This window comes from Myotis daubentonii, chromosome 3 (genome assembly GCF_963259705.1).
Source record: "Myotis daubentonii chromosome 3, mMyoDau2.1, whole genome shotgun sequence".
Lineage (NCBI taxonomy): Eukaryota > Metazoa > Chordata > Mammalia > Chiroptera > Vespertilionidae > Myotis > Myotis daubentonii.
Genome location: NC_081842.1, coordinates 196,082,158 through 196,105,185, shown reverse-complemented (window position 1 = coordinate 196,105,185; position 23,028 = coordinate 196,082,158). Strand labels below are relative to the sequence as shown.

General features: G+C 54.7%; 2 protein-coding genes across 5 annotated transcripts; both read right to left on the bottom strand.

Annotated features, from left to right (window-relative positions):
• Positions 1-114: 114 nt before the first annotated feature.
• MRPS15 (mitochondrial ribosomal protein S15) lies at positions 115-6,798 on the bottom strand. The gene is made up of 8 exons (XM_059690165.1): positions 6,405-6,798; positions 5,733-5,774; positions 4,600-4,675; positions 3,486-3,534; positions 2,921-3,005; positions 1,883-1,941; positions 492-683; positions 115-266 (listed from the first exon to the last, which is right to left on the bottom strand). Exons 1-8 carry the CDS (start codon positions 6,784-6,786, stop codon positions 132-134), a joined length of 1,020 nt encoding a protein of 339 aa, XP_059546148.1. The 5' UTR covers positions 6,787-6,798; the 3' UTR covers positions 115-131.
• A 2,683-nt stretch (positions 6,799-9,481) lies between these two features.
• CSF3R (colony stimulating factor 3 receptor) lies at positions 9,482-22,762 on the bottom strand. 4 transcript variants are annotated; one of them, XM_059690157.1, is made up of 18 exons: positions 22,562-22,762; positions 21,351-21,399; positions 20,809-20,916; positions 19,622-19,708; positions 17,382-17,678; positions 16,232-16,355; positions 15,901-16,088; positions 14,936-15,105; positions 14,666-14,819; positions 14,490-14,569; positions 13,831-14,044; positions 12,584-12,772; positions 12,140-12,241; positions 11,378-11,524; positions 11,141-11,281; positions 10,838-10,931; positions 10,523-10,604; positions 9,482-10,091 (listed from the first exon to the last, which is right to left on the bottom strand). In XM_059690157.1, exons 4-18 carry the CDS (start codon positions 19,686-19,688, stop codon positions 9,612-9,614), a joined length of 2,529 nt encoding a protein of 842 aa, XP_059546140.1. In that variant the 5' UTR covers positions 19,689-19,708; positions 20,809-20,916; positions 21,351-21,399; positions 22,562-22,762; the 3' UTR covers positions 9,482-9,611. The 4 variants fall into 4 exon arrangements, with proteins under 4 accessions (XP_059546140.1, XP_059546141.1, XP_059546139.1 ...); XM_059690158.1 differs by having other exon boundaries at positions 20,809-20,912; XM_059690156.1 differs by lacking the exon at positions 20,809-20,916.
• Between the last annotated feature and the right edge of the window lie 266 nt (positions 22,763-23,028).

The window sequence follows — 23,028 nt, the reverse complement described above, 5'->3', positions numbered from 1 at the left end:
GGCAGGGACTCTGCCTCAGACAACCCTGGGATCCCAGAGCTGAATGACAATGAATGAATGAACTCCTCAGGCCACAAAGAGCCCCACCTTCTATTATTCTTCAAGACAGAAAGATAAAACTTCCACAAAATTTATTGGTTTTCCTTGACTGCCTCTGGTTCAGCTTTGGGAGAGCTTATTGGGTTCATCAGGCGTTGTTTCTGGGCTGCTGCTGCTGCTTTTAAGGCCCTTTTTTGCTTCTTTAGCTTTTGAGCCTCCTGGTAAACCTGGAGATTACAAAAAAAGACTTTGTAATTCTATGTGAAAACTCTGACTGGGAGCAAACGGGCTGGGAACTGACTCCCCTAGCTGGTGAACACAGCCTTTCTCCATGGGGTTAAGGCCTTGGCGCCAGTTCCATGCCTTTATCAGAAAGTGACAACCCCTCCCTTTTGCTCTTTCCACCACGGTCCCAGAACGGGACCAACCAAAGCAGCAATTTGGACTCATACCCGAATGCACAAAGCCTTCTTGGTCACCCAGCGGCGGTGGGCTTTTCGGTAGTACATAGGGGGGAAGATGTACTCAATCCCCAGGTCCTTGCACGTCTTCTCAAAGACACTGTAGTTGGTCTTACGGAGGTTTTTGAGCATCTTTTGCCTCTGGTCAATGCTCATCATCAGATAGCGCTTGAGAGCTTTGTCCTGGAAGAAGGTTGGTATCCCTTTCAGTATTATATAAATAAGTGGTGTGCCACTTTATAGTAACAAAGGATAGTAATTTCATCATCTCACTGAAGTCTCCCAACAATCTCTTGCAAATACTAGGGCAACTCTGAGGTAGGTATTGTTATTCCTATTTTACAGATGGGAAAATAAAGGGTCAGCAATGTTATCAGGTCTTGAATATTGATATACTCATCTCACTCTAAATTTCATGCTCTTTCCCTATACTACTCACTCAGCCTCTCCAGAGCTCAGCAAACTTTCAGATGGAGCAGAGAGGAGGGAAGAACTTTCACTCTTCTTGGAGACGCCTACCCACAGTGAGGTACTGCTCCATGAGAAAGTTCTGCAGTGTGGCTGGTGTTCCACATTCTAGAACAAAACTCTGACCTCCGAGGAACAGGCTCAACCAGCTTCCGGAGAACACTGAGATGCCAGCCTGGAGCTGGACCGGTCTGCATTCACAAACTGTGTGCTTGTTAAAAATACTGGCAACTGCCTAATTACAGCAGCTCTGTGCCCGACACTGTGCTGAGATATGGCATATGGGTTAAGAATATGGGCCCTGGAGTCAGACCCCTTAGTTTGAAGTCCTAGCACTCACTTCCTAGTGCTGTGCCTTGAGAATAACTTAACCTCTCCATGCCTAGATTATTCCTCTGTAAAGTGGGACAGGAAGATGGATTAAATGAGCTAATGCATGTAAAATATTTAGGAAGAAGCCTAAATACTATATTTGCATCATGTTGGCTGCTTTATTTTATATAGTCCTTGCAATCCTGTCAGTAGATATTATGATTTCCATTTTACAGACAGAACTGAGGTTCAGACATGTAAAGTAACTTTCCCAGAATCACCTAACTAGTTAAGTGGAAGTGGCAGAGCTTGGATTTGAACCCAGAGCAATCTGACCCTATTCATGCATTCAACAAATAGTTACTGAGCATCCACTAGGTGCCAGACACTGTGACCATGGGTGACATTCAGCACAGCCCTGAAAGGCTTCCATTTCTCTACTGGAGGCAGAAAGGAAATGTTTACCTCACTGAGGAGTGGGCACTCTGGTGCTGTAGCCTCCTGGCATCTCAAGCTGACCCTTAGGACCCAGAGCCCTTTACCTCTTAGGCTCCTCTGGCCCAGTTGCTGGTGTTTAGCTGTGAGTGATGCTTAAGGCTTACCTTTCGATGTTTCTGCATGTGTTCTTCATAATTGCGGATCTTGACAGTCAAGGCAACAACTGAAACCACAAACCACAGAGGGTGAGAGCTGGGCACAGAGGAAGGAAGGGCCCCGGGCCTGGGGCCAGGGGCCTGGATTATGTATTAAGACCTCAAGGAATAACAATCACCAAGGCTTTTGTACAGCTCTCTGTAATTCCAAGATCTCAAAAGATTTTGGATTATCTTTGCTTTAGCAAGCAAAGCCTAAGGAAGGGAAGCTCCTTAATCTTATATCCCCAAACCATAGCAAATAGCATTTTTACAGTAGAACTTTAGAGCATTCCTATTAAATTCAGGAATTAGTTTAGGATGCATGCTATCATGGCTAATGATTCGACACTGCACTGGAGGTCCTAGCCAATGCAATAAGATGAAATTCCCGAACTGCCAAGGGTCTGCTCCTTGCCTCTCCCCTTCCAGCTACCACCCTTATCTCTGTTTTTAACAAATGAGTTTTCAGAATTATCAACTCCCACTCATCTCCTAAAGCCCCAGAATATCCTTCCTCAGGTATCCTCTTGTTTGATTCCTGCAAAGGTGGGCAAAGGCCAAAGCAGAAGGTGGCCCGAAGGAGAGGCTGAAAGTATGGTAGGCCCTTTCTGTACACACATTGAGTTCTGGGAGCCCTCAGACAGGGCAGTGGGAACCTTGGCTCTGGCCCCATGGTCCCTTCACACCACCTTAGCTGCAGAGTGGAGAGAGAGAGAGAGAGAGAGAGAGAGAGAGAGAGAGAGAGAGAGAGAGAGAGAGAGAGAAACTTGGGTTCCTGAGGAATCCTGCCTGAGCTCACAGAGAGCTATGAAGCAGGATCTGGGCAGTGACTCCAACATCACACAGCTCAGGACACACAGTCCAGTTTCATTATCCATGGTTCTTTCTGTCTCTCCTTTAATAAGCCACATCTAATCCCTATGTATTTGCAGATGAGGGCCCTGGATCAAGTACCAGCTAGCAGCCCCCCCTTAACCCACACTCCCCAAGGGCCCCCTAACCAACTTCGAGCCTCCAGGGATCTGGTGTCCTCAGGGTTTGCCACAACCTTGTTCATCAATTGTTCTTTCTTGATTTTTAGCTTCTCCTTCTGTTGAAGACAGAGAGAGTTTATGACGTCTGCTACCCCATCATAAGAACTGGTCCTCACACCCCCAAGGCCATGGGCTTCAGTCATAGCAACGAGGCCATAAGCTCAGGGCCTGACTTCACTCTGCTACCAGGGCCTGGCCTCGGCCAACCACTTGGCTAGTCACATCTAGGTGAGCCCAAGGCCAAGGCTACTGACAGGAGAAACGGCTAGTTGGATGAATGTCCCTAAAGCTTGCTCATTCATTCAGACATCAGATCTTTATTGAGCACCTACTGTTTGTCAGGTGCTAGGGGTATTGTGGGGAACAAGACTGTTACTGCCCTTAAGCGCTCAGTCTCGAGGTATTAACAAGCAGACAGAGTGACACTGTATAAGTGCTGCCACCTGAAAAGCACGGGATGGGAGGTGTTACCAGGACAGGAGGGAGTCCCAGAGGAGAGGACTGAGGGAGGCCAAGGTTTGGCACAGGCCACTCACCTGATTCCCCATTTCCAAAGACAAGAGTCTTTTCACGACATCATCAACCCTGGGGAAAAGTCATAGCAATGAGAGAGAGATGTTAGGGTAGAGGAGAAAAGGGAAGCAATGCTGTTTTCATTTTAGTTGGCAAAGCAAGGATGATTAAAAAACTTCTTTTACAACAAATGAGTCTCTCTGGAAGTCGGGAGCCATCTCCCACAGTTTAGAAGTCAACCCGCATCTGACCTGCTGGGCTGAGAACATGGAACGACGTAATAACTACAGAAAATTGAGGCTGTCAGCTCGAGTGTTCCAGGATCGCCATAGGGAGGGTAAAGGAGGATTTCCGTTTTAGCTAGAATATGGTTCAATCTGTTTTGAGACACTTCAATTCTATAATCATTGTTTCTCTCTCAAGTCACACTGCACAGTGGGAGGGCAAGAGGGACTGCCCAGCTACCACCGTACAACAGGCCGAGCAGGAGGATCCCGGCCTTGGTGGTGTTTGGCCGGGGATTCAAACCCTAGCTCTGTCCCATTGGAGCTGTATGACATTGGGCAGCTTGATAATCTATAACAGAGGATGGTATGTCTTACCTTACAGAGATTTTTGAGAGGATCAAGACATGAGAGATTTCTAAAAAAAACCTGAGGCATGTTACCTCCTTGGTATCTAATAGTATAGGGCAGTGGTCGGCAAACTGCGGCTCGCGAGCCACATGCGGCTCTTTGGCTCCTTGAGTGTGGCTCTTCCACAAAATACCGACTTTTGCGCATGGGCCACGAAGTTTCAATCGCACTGTACATGCGCGCCTGCACGTGGTATTTTGTGGAAGAGCCACACTCAAGGGGCCAAAGAGCCGCATGTGGCTCGCGAGCCGCAGTTTGCCGACCACTGGTATAGGGTCTTCACCCAGAGCACAAAAAAAGTCATCAGTTAAGCCCCACAAGCTCCACCTGTCCCTGCTGCCCACTCACCCTCACCATGCTTGGGCTGCTACAGTTCTCGGCCCCATTCTATAATCAAGCTTCAGATAGATCAGGCTGGGCCTGGAAGCCACTGTCTCCCCCCTCTCCTCGCCAATCCTCCCAGGGCCCCCTGCTTCACCAAAGAGATTTTTTTCCTGCTTACTTCTCAATTCCAGGGACGTCCTGGTAATCTTTGAGGAGCGTGGAAGGGGGCGGGTCATCTTCTTGGCTGGGACGGACTGTCAAGTGGAAGGATGGAAAACACCCAGAGTTAACTCTCATTGCCCATCCTCCCAGACTTCACTCTTCTCACCAGCTCCATCAGAGACGCCCAGGGTCTCCAGCAAGGTGTGGACATCTGTGGGCTCGGTTTCTCCTCTGCAAACTCCCTGGGCGCCTGCCCCGATATTTCACGCTGGGAGTAGATGGCCTTTCCCAAGACCCCGTATTGTCACCTCTCACACCTGTCTGGCTCTACAGTTATCACATCCCCAACAGGATGTGGACTGAATGTAACTTCCTTTGAATCTCCCCTCCCACTGCCCCGAGTCGGATCCATAGCCCAGCACGGAACAGGCACTCCACAAAACAACTGCCCGCTGGCTGCGAGAATGAAGTAAGGGGGTTGAGGAGGGAGCCCTAGCTTTGGGACACTTGTAAGCACCAAATACAGGAAACGCTGAGCCCTGGCGTGTGCATCCCTGTCTTCGCTTGGAGGTGAGGGAGAGGGAGAGGTATGGGGGAGAGCAACCTGTCCCCTCCGGTCAAACCCTACTCTGCCGCTATGCAAAGAATAGCAACAAATACAAATACATACTACCGTTTATTGCACACAGTACTAAGGATGCTTTTCATGTGTCATCGAGTCCCAACAACGATCCGCTCAAATAGATACTCCCACACTCATTTCAGAATGAGACTGAGCGAGGAAGCGATTGCCCAGTATCACTGACTCCTCACCGACGTGCAGACTGCCTCGGAGCGGAAACCCCCCTGCCCCTCAGAAAGGCAAGGGCTGGCTGTCTGCTAGGTAGGCCTGGGGAGGCCCCCCTGCCTGGCTCCCCCCCACTCTCACCCGGGCGGAAGGTTCCTGCTCCCGCGCCCCGGCTCCCCACGCCCCGCACGCGGGCTTCAGGCCGAAGCTTTGCGACAAGGTGGACGCGGTTGTTGTGGGACCTGGGGCCCACCCCACCTCGTGGCTACCGAGCCGCCTCCGGCCTCTCCGCCACCCCAAGCCTCCGGGGCACACTCTCTTCCGCCCCAAGTTCCGCCCGCGTCCCGTCCGAGAGCTCCTACCTGGTCTCTGGATGGCATAGCCGCGGGCGGCCGGGAGGAGACCTGTGCAGAAAAGAGAGGCTGAGGCCATCGCCTTAATAGTCCAGCCTTGATTCCTTTCTACGGCCCTTCCTCCTCCAAGGTGCCTGCACCCTGCGCCTTCACGCAGTCCATGGCTCCTGCACCCCTGCGCCTTCACGCCGTCCATGGCTCCCGCACCCCTGCGCCTTCACGCCGTCCCATGGCTCCCGCACCCTGCGCCTTCACGCCGTCCCATGGCTCCCGCACCCCTGCGCCTTCACGCCGTCCCATGGCTCCCGCACCCTGCGCCTTCACGCCGTCCATGGCTCCCGCACCCCTGCGCCTTCACGCCGTCCCATGGCTCCCGCACCCTGCGCCTTCACGCCGTCCCATGGCTCCCGCACCCCTGCGCCTTCACGCCGTCCCATGGCTCCCGCACCCTGCGCCTTCACGCCGTCCATGGCTCCTGCACCCCTGCGCCTTCACGCCGTCCCATGGCTCCCGCACCCCTGCGCCTTCACGCCGTCCCATGGCTCCTGCACCCCGCTGCCTGTGCCTCCCCCTCCTCGTCTCACTCCTTCCCTACCCGCCACCCTCCCTCTCTCCCCTACCCGCCTCCACCTCCGCCGAACCCTTCCCCTACTCCTGCAGTCCCGTTTCTCAGCTCCTCACCGCAGGGAGGGGAGGGGAGGACCCGGGGGTCGGAAGGAAGCCGGGCGCACCCTCCCCCCGGCCGCCCGAGGACCGGGGCCTGGGTCCGGACGGCACTCAGCACCCTCCGCGCCGCCCTCAGCATGGTGGCCTCTGACCCCAGCGGCGGCGGCGCCGTGGCCTTCGCGGTGCGGAGCGGGTTACATGGGCGCCGCCATGCTGGCTCAGGCTCGACCAATCGAGTGCAGCCGCGAGACCGGAGCAGAGGAGGACCGAGCGGCTGATCGCAGGGGCGGGGCTCGGCGATGACGCGGGCCGGCGCGAGCGGGGAGGTGGGGTTAGCGGTCGCTCCAGGTGGGGGACTTGGTGGTTGCCCGACCGCGTTAGTGGGGTGCGGTGCCATCTACACTTTAAGATGCCCCTTTTTCTCGGGCGCGCACCCCGCCCTGAATCCCACTTTGCGTTTCTCATCTCGGCCCCGATTATTTTGGGGGCTTCCGTGGGGTCTGTTGTAGCCTTCTCTCCCGAACCTAATATTCACCCTTCCCTTCCCCACCCCCCAAGTCCAGGATGAGGCCCTGGGTATCAGCCTCCTCTCTGGCAGCTTCGTAGCCTGGTGGTTAAGGTCGCTGACTTTGGAGTCAGACAGCTCTGGGCTGGAATCCTACTTCAGCCCTTAACTCACCGCGTGATTCTGTGGACAAGCCACCCAGCCTTTCTGGGCCACGGTGTACTCATCCATCAGAGGAGGATGGCAGTAACAGTATCTATCTTTTAGGTTGCAGGAGGGTTAATTGAGGCAGTTGTGTGCGAAGCATCTGGTATTTAGTGAACATTCAATAAGCAGTAGCTGTGAAAATATTTGTGAAATGTAAGGACAAACCCAAATGAAAAGTAGGGAAAATAAAACTTAATTCTCCCTGTGGCAAAAAAGAGAAAAGAATACTTGTTAATTGTGAATTCTTTCTGCCCTTTTGAAATGTGTGTACATTTTTTTAAAAGCTAAGTAAGCCTCTTGCCAGTTTTACAACCCAGGAGTGCCTTCCTCTAGGACAGTGGTTCTCAACCTTCTGGCCCTTTAAATACAGCTCCTCATGTTGTGACCCAACCATAAAATTATTTGCATTGCTACTTCATAACTGTAATGTTGCTACTGTTATGAATTGTAATGTAAATATCTGATATGCAGGATGGTCTTAGGCGACCCCTGTGAAAGGGTCGTTCGACCACCAAAGGGGTCGCGACCCACAGGTTGGGAACCACTGCCCTAGGACCTCGGAGCCATCTCTTTGAAATGCAGTTATTAAGGAAGATCGTGCTCCTATCTCCCTCCCAGTTTCTGTGGGAGGCAGGCTAGGAGCCTAACTTCAGCTGGTGCCTAGCTCCAAGTTGCAAACCTATGTCCTCTCATAAAGATACTAGAGGCCCGGTGCACAAGATTCGTACACTTGGGGGGGGGTTGGTCCCTCAGCCTGGCCTGTGCCCTTTCGCAGTCAGGGACCCCTCAGGGGATGTCCACCTGCCAGCTTAGGCCCGATCCCTAGCACTCAGACATTACTCTTGCAATCCAGTGCTCTCACAGTTTGGGACCCCTCGCTCCTTACCGCCTGCCTGCAATGGAGGCAGGAGAGGCTCCTGACACCGCCTCTGTGCTCACCAGTGGTGAGCTTGGCTTCTCGCTGAGCAGCACTCCCCCTGTGGGAGCGCACTTACCACCAGGGGGCAGCTCCTGCATTGAGTGTCTGCCCCCTGGTGGTCAGTATGCATCATAGCGACCAGTCATTCCACCATTCGGTCGATTTGCATGTTATGCTTTTATTATATAGGATGAGAAATTTGTTTTTCTTTTGGATAAATGCAATTAGCAAATACAGGTGACTACCCCATTTATCAGGTGACTTTAGAATGACCCCTGTGTGACAAATGATGCTGTCAGGTCTTCTTGCTTAAGAACTAGTTATTTATCTTGAGAAAATATATGTATTAAGTCAGATCCACTTGGCTATATAAAAGAGTACAATTTCTTTTTTTCTTTTTTTAAAAATATATTTCTTTATTGGTTTCAGAGAGGAAGGGAGAAGGAGAGAGAGATAGAAACATCAATGATGAGAGAGAATCATTGATCGGCTGCCTCCTGCACGCCCCCTACTGGGGATCGAGCCCACAACCCAGGCATGTGCCCTTGACTGGAATCGAACCCAGGACCCTTCAGTCTGCAGGCTGACACTTTATCCACTGAGCCAAGCCGGCTAGGGCACAATTTCTTTTTAAATGTATTTTTTTTTTTAATTGATTTCAGAGAGGAAGGGGGAGGGAGAGAAAGATAGAAACATCAGTGATGAGAGAGAGTCATTGATCAGCTGACTCCTGCCTGCCCCACACTGGGGATATGCCCTGACTGGGAATCAACTGTGACCTCTTGGTTCATAGGTCAACGCTCACACACTGAGCAGCACCAGCCGGGCAAGAGTATGATTTCTTCTTGTTTTTGCAAGATCTTTAGCTAATTGCCTGTGGTGCACATCACATTCTGGTTTAATGCTCATTCAGTAATAAAACTGGTTTCTTCATTTTCTGCCTTTGTAGAGAAGTTTTTCTGGGTTGGTGGGAGATTTTGTTTTGAATTATATTTCCCCAACAGAAGTTACTTTTTTTCTGAGGTCTGTATTCCTATGTTGCACTCTGTGACTCCCTCCAGGTAACCCTGGCCACTGGGTCCTAGTGGTCAGTTTTCGACTCTCCACTAAAATGGAGCTCTCTGAGAATGGACTACTAAGCCAAGGCATTCTTGAGTCCCTGCTGCCAGTAGGGTTCTGGTTGAATGAATGAAGGAAAAAAATCAACCAACCAACAATTCTGAGAGGTACAGACCCCCGCCCCCAAATGCCAGGGTCCTGAAAAGGAAAAGAACAGAGACTCAGGCACACAGAAGAGTTTCTTAAAATAAAACCAAGTCAAATGGAACCATAGACCAGTTTAAGAGATGGAAATGACAGGAAATAAGCACAGAGGGCACTGTAGTGGACAGGCTGGGGGAAGCCATTCCTGACCTTTGCAGTGGGAGGGCCCAGCCCATGGGTACTAGGCACATGGGGAGGGGTGCCGGGAGCCTTCCTGTCTGTCCTGGGGCAGGGTGGTTTTTTAGTGACGGGCCTTCTGACCCTCGCCTCCTCTCTGATGGCCCCAGCCTTTCAAGAGGCAGACCCAGCGGGGGCATCCCAGGAAGCCCTAGAAGCCCCCCAGCCCTTCTACCCCATGGACCTGCAGCCCCTGCAGGAGGGGGAAGTCAAGCAGTGGCCCAAAGATGCAGTCATCCTCCTGGTTGGGAACTAGAGGCTCTGGGGTCCTTTGTGGGCTGGTCTGGAACCAGAGGTTCTCATAGGACTTGGGGCTCGGGGTGAGGCCCCCCAAGAGGGGCTGAGTGGAGTCGCAGCGGATGTAGTCCGCTGGTCCTGAGCGGGAGGGGCTGCCCATCACTTGTCCGTAAAGGACCTGGTCACTGTTGCCTGACTGGGACTGGGGCTGGAGAGTAGATGCTCTTGGGTCCCCCTGGAGCACATAGTCCTGGACCAGGGCGGGAAGGCCACAGGTTCCTGAGCTCTCATGGGACTCCCAGGGCCCAGGCTTCTTCTCTTCCTCCTCCAGCACCGTGATCTTGGTGATGGGTGGCATGCTGGTGTCCCAAAGGCTGGGCAGCTGGAAGATCTCCTGGAGACAGGAACATGGGGTGAGGGCACGATTCATTTCAGATGTCTGCCCCAGCCGCTGTCCCTGCCTGAGCTGGGTCAGTGTGGGGACCTTTCTGCGGCTGTCGGTTGAAACTCGAAGATTTGCACCTGCAAAGCTCCTCATATGTTCGAGTTTTGTGCTATGTGCTGTTCAGACTCATCTTGGCGAATCTCTCCAACAGTTCTGTGTGGGATTGATTAGTCTCATTTCACAGGGGGATGTCTGAGGTTTTGAAATGGGTAGAGCTGGGATAAACTGGGTAAACTCAGGTCTGCTTTACTCCAAAGGGAGTGCGCCTTGCTAGGAAGTGAAGGGAAGGCCTGAGTACTCATCCTCAGAGGGGCAGCTCTTCACTTTGAGCCTGGGCCCACACCCCCAGTCCCGTTTCCCTCCTCCTCCAGGGTTCTCACCTCCGCAGGGATGCTAGGCACCCAGGAGCCCAGGCTGCTGTGGGCTGGGTCTGGGACACTTGGCCAGAGGGAATTCTTCCTGCTGGAGAAGGGGGCAGGTAAGGTAGGGCCAGGCATGCCCCCCCAACCCCCGCCCCATCTTTCCAGCCTGTCTCCCACCCATCCCCCCACAGCTGAAGGCATGGCTGCTTAGTGCAGAGAGGAGAAGGTGGAGGGCCTGACTCCCAGACACGGGCCCTGAGGCCTGAGAAGGCTGGGGTGGGCCTGCGGTTCCTTGTGGGGAGGGGTATCTGGGTGTCAGATCTCTGGATTCACCTGGGTCTGCAGCAGAACCGGGTAGCCCCACAGAGGCAGATGAGCGAGAGCAGGAGGCCGAACAGGCCCAGGAAGATGCGCAGCTCGAACTCCCCTGGGGTGAGGGGAAAGCCAGGAGAGATTAGAGTGTGTGAGAGTAAGGCTGGTCCTCCTCTCTCAGACTAGGATCCAAGGGCAGGGCTAGGTCTCTTCCCTCGGACCTGGAGGAGATCCAGGCCAGCCTTGTCTACTCTAAAAATGAAGATCTTTTGTCTGAGGCACCCTCCCAACAGCCTTGTCTGGCCAGCCCCTTCCTCCCCTTACCTGGGGCTAAGGTCATCAGGGTGAGGCTTGTACTGTTGGTGGCCCCCACCTGGCTGGCAGCCATGAGGTGGACGTGGTACAAGCTGGCAGGCTCCAGGCCGGGGAGGACAAACTCATGGGCGGAAGCATTAAGGATGGTGGCTGGGAACAGAGGAGAATGGTCAGCTGGGCCCCAAGGCTGAGGCTCCCTCCAAGGCTGCTCCCTCCCGGGCACTCTGGGGCTGAGGACAGACTCACAGAAGGACTGGCCCTGAGCATTGGTCCAGAAGATGGTGTAGTGGGTAAGAGGGCTCCTCCCCAGCTCAGGGGTTGGGGGCACCCACTCCAGCTGGGCCCAGGTCTTGCCAATGTGCTTTAGATGCAGCTCCGGGGTGTAGGAGGGGGCTGCCGGAAGAGAGAGGTGCAGGTTGACAGGGGCCGGGTGGAGAGCCCGGCTGGACTTCTCGTGACTCCTCAGACCAAGAACTGGGACACACTGCGAGGTGGGAGACATCAGAGTCCGAGGGGATGCCCATCCCAGCTTCATTGTCTCAGGAACTTGGACCGAATCCCATCTACTTCTAAGAAGTGGCCCAGTCAGGATCTGCACCTGGTTCTCTCTGACTCCAAAGCCTCACTCCCTGATTCCTCCCAGGCCTGAATCTGGCCTACTCACTATTCGATTTCTGCCCCTCACTCTCTGAAGCGATGCCAGGCCCTCTCTCTATTTCTATCACACGTGACACCTTATTTCTGTCAGGACAACGGACTGAGTTTTGCCAGACTTGCTCCCTGCATTCCGCCAAACCCACTGCCTAATTTCTATCACCCCACCACCTGACTTCTTTGTAGCCACAGGGAGCCAGTGTAAGCCAGGGGTGATCTTAGGGCTGGGGGGGACCCCTCCTTGGGCCAGAGGTTGGGGAAGAAGGAAATGCTTCCTCCTAGTGCTGGTGGGTGGGGCCTAGGCAGGCCTTGAGATCGAGGAGATTCTGAGGAGGGGCCTGGTGGCTGGCGCACCCGTCTCTTGGGAGTAGGCGTAGATGCGCTGGGAGGGTCCCAGGGTGTCTTGGTACAGGGCGGTCACAGTGATCTCGTAGAGCTGGAAGGGCCTGATGTTCTCTGTGGAGAGAAAATAGGGAGGCACCCTGGTTAGGGGCAACCTCTGCCGATGATCAGGAGCTAACCTCAGACCTCTCGTCGGGCTAACCTGGGCCTAGCTGCTTCTTCAGATCGTTTGGTCGGGGTAAGGGCAAACAAGGGGAAGAGAGAGAGAGCTAGAAGGGTGGCAGGGTCAGAGCTGTAGCAAGAGAGGGTCCAGTTAGACTGCAAGAGGAACTTCCTGATTCTGCGGATATGAGGTGAGACCAGTGAAGGGTCAAGAAAGACTTGGGAATCTATTTGTCCAGGGTGGTTCGGGTTGCCCCTGGCCCACTGCCTCCCCGTCTCCCAGGCCTGCCTCACCTTGTAGCAGGGTCCCTGCAATGCTTCCATTATGCTCCATTTTCCAAGTCATATGGCTGCCGCTGGGGCTGGGGGGACCCGGGCCCCATTCAATCACATAGCCCCGAGGCCGAGGGCTGGGGGGTTCCCAGCCCACCCAGAGGTTGTGAGGGTCTCGGGCCATGGTATGGAGTCTGCCCAGCGGTGGGCCTGGAGACAGAGTAGGAGAAGATGGGATGAAGGTGAAAAGAACGCAGGCCCTAGAGCAGTGATGGCGAACCTATGACACGCGAACTCATTTTTTTGGTTGATTTTTCTTTGTTAAATGGCATTTAAATATATAAAATAAATATCAAAAATATAAGTCTTTGTTTTACTATGGTTGCAAAGATAAAAAAATTTCTATATGTGACACGGCACCAGAGTTAAGTTAGGATTTTTCAAAATGCTGACACGCCGAACTCAAAAGGTTCGCCATCACTGCCCTAGAGCCAGAAGCCTGGGTCCAAATCCTGGCTTTGCTCCTTACAAGTCAATATCTGAGCCTCAGTTTCCTCATCTGTGAAATGGAAATGATGATAAAAGTTCTTCCCTTATAGAGTCTACAAAAGCTAACACCATGGAGTTCTTGGTATGTGCCAGGTAGAGTCCTTGGTGTCTGCTAACAGTCCATGACAGGGACACTACTACTGTCCCCATTTTATCAATGAGAAAACAGACACAGAGAGGTTAAGTAACGTCTGAGGTATGCAGCTAGACAGTGGGAATATTAGCTATTGCTATTGTTAGTCACACCTTGTGAGGACCCATGTTCCGAGGAACCTGGGAGTGGTGGTGGCTGGTCCCTGGAGAATGACCAATTAATTCAGGGATCGTGTTCTGGTTGGAAAAACGTAGGGCTTTCTCTACCATCTTCCTTGGCAGAATGGACTGTGTGTGAGTGTGTGTGTGTGTGTGTGTGTGTGTGTGTGTGTGTGTAGGCACCACCATAGCTTAACCTGGTTCTGGTTCATGATAATAATGGCTAACACGTACTGAACAGTTACTATGTGCCAGGCACATGTCTTAACTCTTAATCTTCACAACACCCCTTTGAGGTAGGTGCTGTATCACCCCCAGTTGCTAGATGAGTAAACAGAGGCCAGGGAGGTAAGTAACTTGCCCAGGCCACACTGTTAGCAAGTGACAGGACTAGGTTTGAACCAGGCAGTCGAGCCTTCAAATGTACATGCTTAACCACCATGCTCTACTAGCTGCCAGCCCCTTACCTGTGCTCTCCAAGAAGACCACAGGGGTGGGGCGGGAGGTCCCGGCGGTGTTGTAGGCCACAAGGACCACCTCCCGGACTTCCGAAGGCAAGTGGAAGGTGCAGTTTAGCTCGGTGGTGTTGCAGAGGGGTGGGACTGCTCCAGCCTGGCCCGAGGGTCTCCCGGAGACAAGGTACCCTTGGATCTGCCCGCTGTCTTCCTCCACGGGCATTGGCTGTGGTGGGCAGAGGAGGAAAAAGATAGGGGGATGCACATCTCATCTTGAGTGGGGGAGAGCTTCTTGATGGGGTGGATGGACTGCAGGAGCTGAGCCCCCCCAGGAAGGCCAGCCTTCCTCCCTTCCTCCCTGCTTCCCTCTGTTGCCCTGTGCCAGGTCCTAGGAGGGAGAGAAGGAAGGAGCAAGTTGGTGTGTGCGGCAGGCACTTAACTATCCACTGAGCCAACCCTTTGCCATCGGTGAGTCCCGCCTTAGTATGTGCCAGGTAGACCCTTCGGTGTCTGCTAACAGAGATTTCAGAAGTCTCCAAGGCACATGCAAAGTGCATGCAAATCACACACAAATGCATCCAAGCCACCCAGAGCTGGTGGAGTCCTGAGCCCCAGCTCACAGGGGACTGTGTGGGTTGAAGGAAGCTTCAGGGGTGGCTTCAGAGGGTCACCTTCCAGAATAGCTGCATGTCCACTGTCCTGCGGTCCAGCTGCCTCTGCCGCCACCACGTGTCCAGTCTGACATTGGGGGCTGTGGATGGCGTTGAGAGGAGGGGGTGCTGGTCAGGGAGGGCTTTCGAGGTGGGACTGGGTCCTGGCCGTTCCCAGCCCCTCACCACCCGCTTACCCTGTTGCGCGCTGGTCAGCTCCAGGCTGGGGCTCCAGTCGCTCCAGTGGCCAGGCAGGGGCCAGCGGGTGCAGCGCATCTGCAGGGTGTAGGCTGTGGATGGGAGGAGCCCGCAGAGCTCATGCTGAAGGGTCTTGGAGGGCAGGGGGCCCACCTGGGGGAGGAAGGCATGGCTCTGAGCCTGGATTCCTGTGCCTTTCAGGGCCAGCTCAATGTACCCTCCCCTCAGCCACCCCCACCCCAGGCTCTTGAGGTTGCCCTCCACCTCACCAGGGTCCAGCCGGCTCCTCCAGGCTGTGGCTGGTGGCGCAGCTCACACTTCTGGTCTATGTACAGGGTTGGCTTCCATGACTCCCAGTGCAACTGTAGGCAGCCTGGCTGGGGTGGGGCCACCTCAGGGCTGGGGTCCAGGGCCCACAGGGTGGGGGGCTCCAGTTTTACTGCAGGGAGAGGGGTTGTCAGACCCTTTCCCTCCCCCATCTGTTAGGCCCTGCCTTAGCTCCCTCTTCTCCCTGTCTGTGGTTCCATTTTTCTCCCTGGGTCTCCATCCGTGGGGTCTTGTGTCTTTCTTTCTTGCTCTGTCTCTTCATCTCTGTGTTATCACGTTTCTGCGGGTCTGCCTCTGTGTATGTGTCTGTTTCTCTCTGGGTCTGTTTCATACTCTCACCCCAGGGTGCACTGTTTGTTCCCTGGAACACTGTCCCTCCACAGACCCAGTGTCTTGCTCCTTCATTTCCTTCAAGGATCTTTTCAGGTGTCACCTTCTCAGTGAGGCCTCCCTGACCACCTTACTGAAATAGCAGCTGCTTCCCACCCCCAGCCCTCACACCCTTCCCCGCTTCAACGTCCCCATCGCACTGATCACCAGCTGACAGCCTATCTTATTTATTTTGTCTACTAGAAGGTAACGTTCCGGGGCAGGGTTTTTGCTCTTTTGTTCACTGCTGCATCCCTAGCACCTAGAACAGTACCTGGCACCCACTGGGCACGCCAAGAATCCTGCCCAAGGAATGAATGTGTCTCCTCGTGTCTGTGTTTCTTCCACGTCTCTGTGTCTCCATAGCTCTGTCTCCAACTGCATCCCCCTTGGTCTCCCTCTCTCTTCTCTTCCTCCATCTCTAGGTCTTCCAATGTCTGTCTGTCTGTCTCTGGGTCTGTGTTTCCCTCTCTCTGCCTCTCTGGGTCTACCCTTTGTGGGAGCCTCTTCCCTCCCCCGTACCCAGGGCATCACTCACCAACGTCCATGGGATCCAGGCACAGCGGCGGGGACACGCTGGTCCCCAGCACGTTCTCTGCCTGCACCCAGAGGCCCATACTCTGGTAGAGCCGCAGGTGTTTGCGTGGGATGGAGCAGCGGCTCTGCCCGTCCTCAGGCACGCAGTCGGGGATGGCTTCCTCCTGGTCCTGGCAGTTGCCCCGGCTCCTGCCAATAGGCCAGGCTTGGGTGTCAAGCAGAGGAAGACAGCAAGGCTCCTTTCTCCCTCCCATCTCTGTCTGTCTCCCCCAAACCCACAGTCCGACCTGTGCCCCACCCCAGGATGGCACTGGAATAGAGACCCTACTCACTTGAAGCTTTTTAGCGTGAAGTTGGTAGACAGGTGGGTGTCAGGTCCTGGCTCCCACTGGCAGATGAGGCTCTCGATGGTGAGGTTCATGAGGCAGGACAGGTTGTGGGGTGTGGCGGGAGGGTCTGTGCACAGGGTGGGGAGAGTGAGGGCTTTGGGTAGGACACTCAGAAAGCTCCCACTGGGACCACCCGGCTTGCTTCCCTGCTCTGGGTCATTCCCTCTGGGGCCACTTTGTTTCTTCGCCTGTCTCCGTGCAGCCCGGGGGGGAGGGGGGGGACGCCGAGTTGCAGGCACGCACAGGGACAGGCTTCACAGAGCCTCAAACCCCCTCAACTCCACCCCCTTTAACAGTGACAGGTAGTGTCTGGGTTTCACTCTGGCTCTGCCACTCCTTAGCTGTGTGCTTCTGAAGTCACTTAAGGGCTCTGTTTCCTCATCTGTAAAATGGGGGTAATGGTAACGTACCTGTCCCCTAGGTCCGTGGTCGGCAAACCGCGGCTCGCAAGCCACATGCAGCTCTTTGGCCCCTTGAGTGTGGCTCTTCCACAAAATACCACGTGCGGGCGTGCACATACAGTGCGACTGAAACTTCGTGGCCCATGCGCAGAAGTCGGTATTTTGTGGAAGAGCCGGTATTTTGTGGAAGAGCCACACTCAAGGGGCCAAAGAGCCGCATGTGGCTCACGAGCCGCGATTTGCCGACCACTGCTATTGTGAAGGCGGAATGACTTTCTATGTAAAGTGCTCAGAGCACTATGTTGATTCTTACACAAGAACCTTGGTCTGTCTTTGTGCATTGGCTTGGCACAAACTCCATCCTTTGCCGCTTGTGCAGAAGCCTGAGACTGGGGAGTTGGGCTTACTCGGCGGCCATATAAAGTAGCAGTTACTACACTGGTTCTCAGGCCACGCTGCCTGGTATAAATCTTCGCTCTATCCTTATTAGTTTGTGACTTTCGTTCAGCATGTTAATTACCCTCTCTGAACCTCAGTTTTCTCATCTATAAAATGGGGCCAAACAGCACTATCCACTGGTAGGGAAGATGACCTAATATCGTGCCCATAAAGTGCTATTGAGCAAGAGCTCAAGAAAGAGGAGTTCTTATTAGTATCTCAGGGGGGCACTGGAGGCAGAGCAGGAGACTTACAGCCTGCCTGCAGCTCAGCCTGGTCCAGGATCTGCAGGCTGTTGCCCCAGCGCAGACAGCAGGAGAGAAGGGCCCGAGAGTTGTTGAGGTGGGGCAAGGTGATGGTGGATTCCTGGGTCCCATCTGGCAAGCGCTGCTGCCTCCCCCCGGGATGAAGCTCTGTCCCCAATTTCCACACAATCTGTGACTCTGGATCCAGGTGGCTGCAGGTCCTGTTGATGATGCAGGAGGCCGTGATGGCATCTCCCAGGTGGACGATGGGGGCTGAGACGCTGATGCGCCCGCACTCCTCCAGGCCTGGGATGGGGCAAGAGAATGGGCCACAAGTGACTCCTCTGCCATGCAGAGCCGGGCTACATGCTAGGCCTTTGTACTCTTAGACTCAGGGCCTCCCCCGCCTCCCAAGATGTGGGAGCTGGAGTGGGGTGCCGCGTTTGGGACTGTGAGAGGCTCTTGGGGAGGAGACAGAGACAGTGATGTGTGCATAAAAGTTTATCAACCGGCTGTGCAGAGAAAAACCCATCCTGATTTGTAGTACGGCTGCTTTCCCTGGTGGAATATTCCTCCGTGGCTGGCTGCAAGCTACCAGGGTGACATCCCGGAAATCCCTGAATGGGAACTTGAGGAGAGTTGTGCACATTAGCTCCGGCAGGCCTGCTGCGGCTCACCACCCGCCCCCAGGGTGGTGAAAGAAAGCAGTGATTAGAATGATAAGAGCCCCGCAGCCACAGCCGTCTTTTCAGAATTCAGATCTGATGGTTTCCGCACCTCGATCTCAGCATTGCAGTGGCACGTTATTGCTCCGAAAGGCAGTGTGGTTGACAGGTAGGAGCAAGACTGTTGGAACTAGACTGCCTGGGTTTAGGGCCTGATCCTACTGCTTGTTAATTATGTGACCCTGGTATGGAAGCATTAGGTGTGATCACGTGTGTAAGGCACGTAGAACAGTGAGTGTTTGCTGCCAGGATAAAGACCCAGAGCCACGCGCAGCCCGCGTGGCCTGGCTCCTGCCTAATCCTCCCACTTCCAGCTCAGACCTCCCTCTCTCAGCTCCATCACCCTGGCTTCTTGCAATTCCTTGAATATGCCAGGCTCTCTCCAATCTCGGGATCTTTGCACCTGCTGTTGCTTTTTGAGGGGCTCCTTTCCTCCCACCTCTCTTTCGCCTGGTTAACATTTAGGTATCTTGGACGTAACCAGACCAGGCCAAGCCCCCTGAACTTTCCCAAAGCTCTTATTATCCTTCATAATTATAGCCAGGTGATTATTTGCTTGTCTGTCTCCCCAGCTAGATCAGAGGTTCCGTGAGGCCAGAGACCTTGATGTTTTGCTCCCTGCTGTATTCCCAGCACCTAGCAGAGTAGCCCACGGTGAACATGTATTGAATAAAGTGTTGTGCTTTGCCCGCCATACCCTCTCTCCTCTCTCAGGTGTCCTTCGGCCCATTTTCCTGATGGGGATGTCGAGGCCCGAAGAGGAGGAACAATTTGTCCAGGTCACAGAGCAAATTTGTGGGACTCCTAGCACTTCACAGACTCAGAATTTCAGACTGGAAGGAACCTTGCAAAGCTGTTTACTTCAAGGCAACACCTGATGCTACGTCTTCTACAGCAGGGCCTGGGTCCCCTGTTTGGGTATGGCCTGCCAGCTAAGAAGGGTTCTTACATTTTTAAAGGGTTAAAAACAACCAAAACCAAATAAGAACATACAATACAGACTGCCAGTGGCCTGCAAAACCTGAAATTTACTGTCAGACAAAGTTTGGCAAGCCCTGCTGTGCAACATCCCTGTCAATCCTGGCCTCAACTTGGATGCCCCCAGAGATGGGAGGCTCTTCACCTCTCAAGACAGAGTTTCCGTAGTAGGAGGGCTCTGCCTGCTTCCTTATTTCAGGAGGAAACCTACCTGATCCCTTTGTTGCCCGTGAAGACTGCCCAGAAGCCAGAGGTTCCTCTGACAGCCTGGCAGAGATTAGCAGAAAGATCTGCCACCCCCGACCCCCGGGCTTTTCCAGGCTGACCAGCTCAGGTCCCCTCACCATTCCTCCTGGGTGGCGGCTTGCAGAAGTCCGTGATGGGGGCCCAGCTACCCCACCCCTGTGGCCCAGTCTCATTCTCTGGGCATTCTCTAGGATCCCCAGGGGCCGCGTGGCAGCGCAGGAACATGCTTCTGTCCTCCAACCCTGAAACCTCTCCCTGTAGCTCCCCTCTCACCACAGCACCCACCCCGGCCACACTCACTTCTGGGGAGCAGTAGGATGATCAGGGCAGCTCTGGCCAGGCTCCAGGTTCCCAGCCCCACCACCATCGCGCCAACTTGCTGTTCACCTGGAAGCAGAGGGGCGCGGTTAAGGCCTTGGACTTCGGAGTCAGAGCAGAGCTTAACGCTTTTCTGCCGCAGTGTGGCTTTGGCCAGGTTACTTGACCTCTGTGAGCCTCAGTTTCTCTGTCTGTAAAATGGAGGTAACAGCCCACACTACTGCACAGGGCACATGGGAAATGACTGTAAGTGACAGGCACTGTTATTATTGTCCTGCCTTCCAGAGTGAGCAGGGAAGGGAGCAGCAAGGAACAGCACTCCCCCTGCCCTTCTTTCTTAGCTGGGTTTCCCCCTCCCCCCACAAAGAGGAGCCTGCGATGAGGCTTGCATGCCGGCAATTTATTTAGGAAGATCCCAGGAATAGAGCAAAGGAGTAGGGAGAATGAAACAGGTAAGAAAGGAAAGCCAATACAAGGACATGTCACCTCTGTAGACAACTAGGATTCAAGTCTGCTGGGACTTTCCAAGGAGCCGTGGACATGCCTCAGAACTGTCCACCCAAGGGACAGTTTACCCTTTGAACAGGAGGGAGGATGGGAACACTTATGCACCGACTCCCGTCCCCATTGGTCAAGGGATGTCCCTTGGGGTATTAACTGCCCGGCACATCCAGGTTGCACATGCATGAGTGTGAGGCAGGTTCTGCTGGGTGAGTCATGCCAGAAGTGTCAGAGATGTCCCCGGGCGACAGTGCCTGGGTGGAGGGAGCATTAGTTCCCCTCTCAGAAAGGGTGCCGGGTGGGCTTCCAGCCTAACCATCCACTTGATCCCTCCCGTTGGGGGCTGGGGGCCAGACACCTGATCCTCCAGCGCTAACTGACACTTGGTGGCAGGTCATGGGACTCGCTGACCAGCCAGCGTGTGCATTCATAAAAACATAGGTGGGGGCCCAGCAGATCCTCTGTGCTCAGGAGGGCGAGAGCTTCTCTCCCTCCCACACAGGTGTGGCTAACAACTGCCCAGATACCCCAGGCTCTTTCTGCTTGTAGGGGCCTTAAGACCCCCAGGCTCCCCACATAGTCACAGTATCAGGATACCAGGTGGCTAGCCCATAAGTTACTTTTTTTTTTTTTTTTTTGGCTAATCTGGACGTAGCCCACACTAGGACCTGGTAACTGGAGAACAAGCTGGATTTCAGCCTCCGCCTGCCCCTCAGCCCTGTAGCGTTGTGTACAGCTGTTCAGAGCGCCCCACTCAGTGGTTGGCAACCTTCTTCCTAGAGCACATTGGTTTGATTACCCCCCCTCCCGCCACACACACTTGTTGGGGGAAGATTGATCCTCTTTGGCAGGTTTTGGGACACTGGTGTCCATCTCCATGTGCTACCCAGCCCTGCTGCCCTAGCAGGGGCAGCTTCAGGCCCAGCCTGTGCCTGGTGAGGGACCACTTCACCACTGGCTCATGCTCAGAGTGGGCAACCAACCCCCAAAACCCAAGAGGCCAGTCATCCTCCCCGCTGGGCTGCTGGGTACTGGGACCCTGGCATCGGTCCCTGGTCCCTCACGGCAGCCCGGGTGCCTCCCAGCCCCCGTGAGTGAGAACTGGAGCCTGTGGGAACATGGGCTCCTCTCTTGGGGTCAGTGTGCAGAGAGCTTGGGAGCCCAGCTGTGAGTCAGACCAGCTGGTCTGAACCACAGCTCTGCCACTTACCAGCCTGGTGACCTTGGACAAGTTACTTTCTGAGCGTCAGTCTCCCCATCTGTGAAGGAGGGATAAGAACAGCATCCTCTTCTCAGGGTTGTGGTGAGGATGAAACAAGACGACCTGAGAAAAACACTTGGCGCGGGGCCGGAGCCGCCAGGAGAAAGAACTCAATAACCAAGTTATTTTCACCACCTCACGGAACACAGGAGGGCTCAGCGCCTCTCCCGCCTGCAGGCTGCGTGGTCACCGCCTCCTGGGACGGCCACCTTGCTTTGTCTGTGTCATGCTGCATGGCTTCAAGGCCTCATTTCTGGGTCCCCTACTTCCAGCTCCTTGGCCCCCAAGTCTCCCTTTCGCTCCAGCCATCTCCGCTGGGCACTTTTTGGCTCTTTCTGGGTCCCAGCACACCCGCTGCCCGCCCCCCGCCCCAGCCCTGCATCACACCCCCTCTTTCCGCTTCCCTGTCCTCTCCCTCCACTCCACCTTCCCCAGTTCCCTCCCCTCTCCCTGTTCTTTCTACTCTAGTTCACCTGGCGGTGTTTCTGTGGCAGGAGGATGAGAGGGAGGAGGGCGCTGGGAACGAACAGAGGGAGAGGCCTTCCCAGGTGTGGTTCAGAGAGAGATTGAGGCAGAAAGAGTAAGAAAGTGAAGTTACGCAGGGCAGACCCACACGATGGAGATAAAGTCAGGCAGGGGAGCCGCTGAGAGTCAGGGAGAGACGAGCCCAAGAGACAAGGATGGTGTTGACACAGAGAGACTGAGGCACTTGGAGGCTGAGAAGCAGTCTGATACCCACGAGAGTTTAAGATTTAAAGACAGGGAAACGTGAGAGACAGAGAGAGGCTCGGAGCCCCGGGCAAGCCAGAGAGTGGCTGGCGGGGGGGAAAGAGAAACGGAGAGTGAAACAGACGGAGGTGGAGACACACCTCTGAGAGGCAGAGGCCTGGGAGGGCTAACAAGGAGGCCCTTCCCTGAGCCCAGCTGTCTGTGATGCCCACCCCCAAGCGGGGACGTCTCTGGGAAAAGAGACTCAGTGCTTAGGCTCCCTGGCCCAAGGGACAAACCTTAAAGGCAGGAGCTCTGGTCCCAGGCCTAGGGGCCCTGAATACTGGCACTTGGCAGAGCTGGGGGGCGGGGTGGGCGGGAGGGGATGGCCTCGGCACTCCAGGCCCCAATCAAGGCCAAGGCTCAGCTCTCCTAGGGGCTCCCCTACTCACGCTGGAGCCTGCAGCCCCGCAGCCAGCCGCCGCCGCCTGGCCTCCGGGTCTCCGCTCTCTTCTGCAGGCAAGTTCCTGAAAACAGCGCCTCTGACTTCTCTCCCCAGCCTGTCGTTAGTGGCTCCTGGCCTCTGACAGACCCAGGGGCTGTGGATTGCAACACCTGCCCAGCCTCCTTCCCTCCCTTGCCCTGTTGCTGCGGCGCAGGCAGCCCCTTCCTCCCAGGAAGGAGCCTGGGAGGGAAGCTGGTGAGGCTGGGCAGCCTTCCTGCCCTGGGGGTCTTAAAGGGGCTGGGGGATGTGGCAACGATGTCCCCTCCTCTGTCTCCGGATTTCCTGACCTCAAAGCTTTGAGGCCCGGCCAGGCCCAGGCTCCAGCCCAGCTGGGTGCCATTCCCCTGTCCCTTGCCTTGGGGAGCATCGCTCAGAACAGACCCTGGCTGGAAGGTTCGCTCAGTCTGAGCCTCT

Bases quoted from the DNA above. Each gene is read 5' to 3' on its own strand.
- MRPS15 (XM_059690165.1), bottom strand. From the start codon at position 6,786: ATGGCACCGCACCCCACTAACGCGGTCGGGCAACCACCAAGTCCCCCA. The intron at 3,006-3,485 runs GTGAGTGGCCTG...TGTCTTCAACAG, and splicing joins CTTTGGAAATGGGGAATCAG to AAGGAGAAGCTAAAAATCAA. The intron at 267-491 runs GTATGAGTCCAA...TGTAATCTCCAG, and splicing joins AGAAGGCTTTGTGCATTCGG to GTTTACCAGGAGGCTCAAAA.
- CSF3R (XM_059690157.1), bottom strand. From the start codon at position 19,688: ATGGTGGTGGGGCTGGGAACCTGGAGCCTGGCCAGAGCTGCCCTGATC. The intron at 11,282-11,377 runs GTGAGTCTGTCC...CTCTGTTCCCAG, and splicing joins TGCTCAGGGCCAGTCCTTCT to CCACCATCCTTAATGCTTCC. The intron at 10,092-10,522 runs GTGAGAACCCTG...TCCTGTCTCCAG, and splicing joins TGCCTAGCATCCCTGCGGAG to GAGATCTTCCAGCTGCCCAG.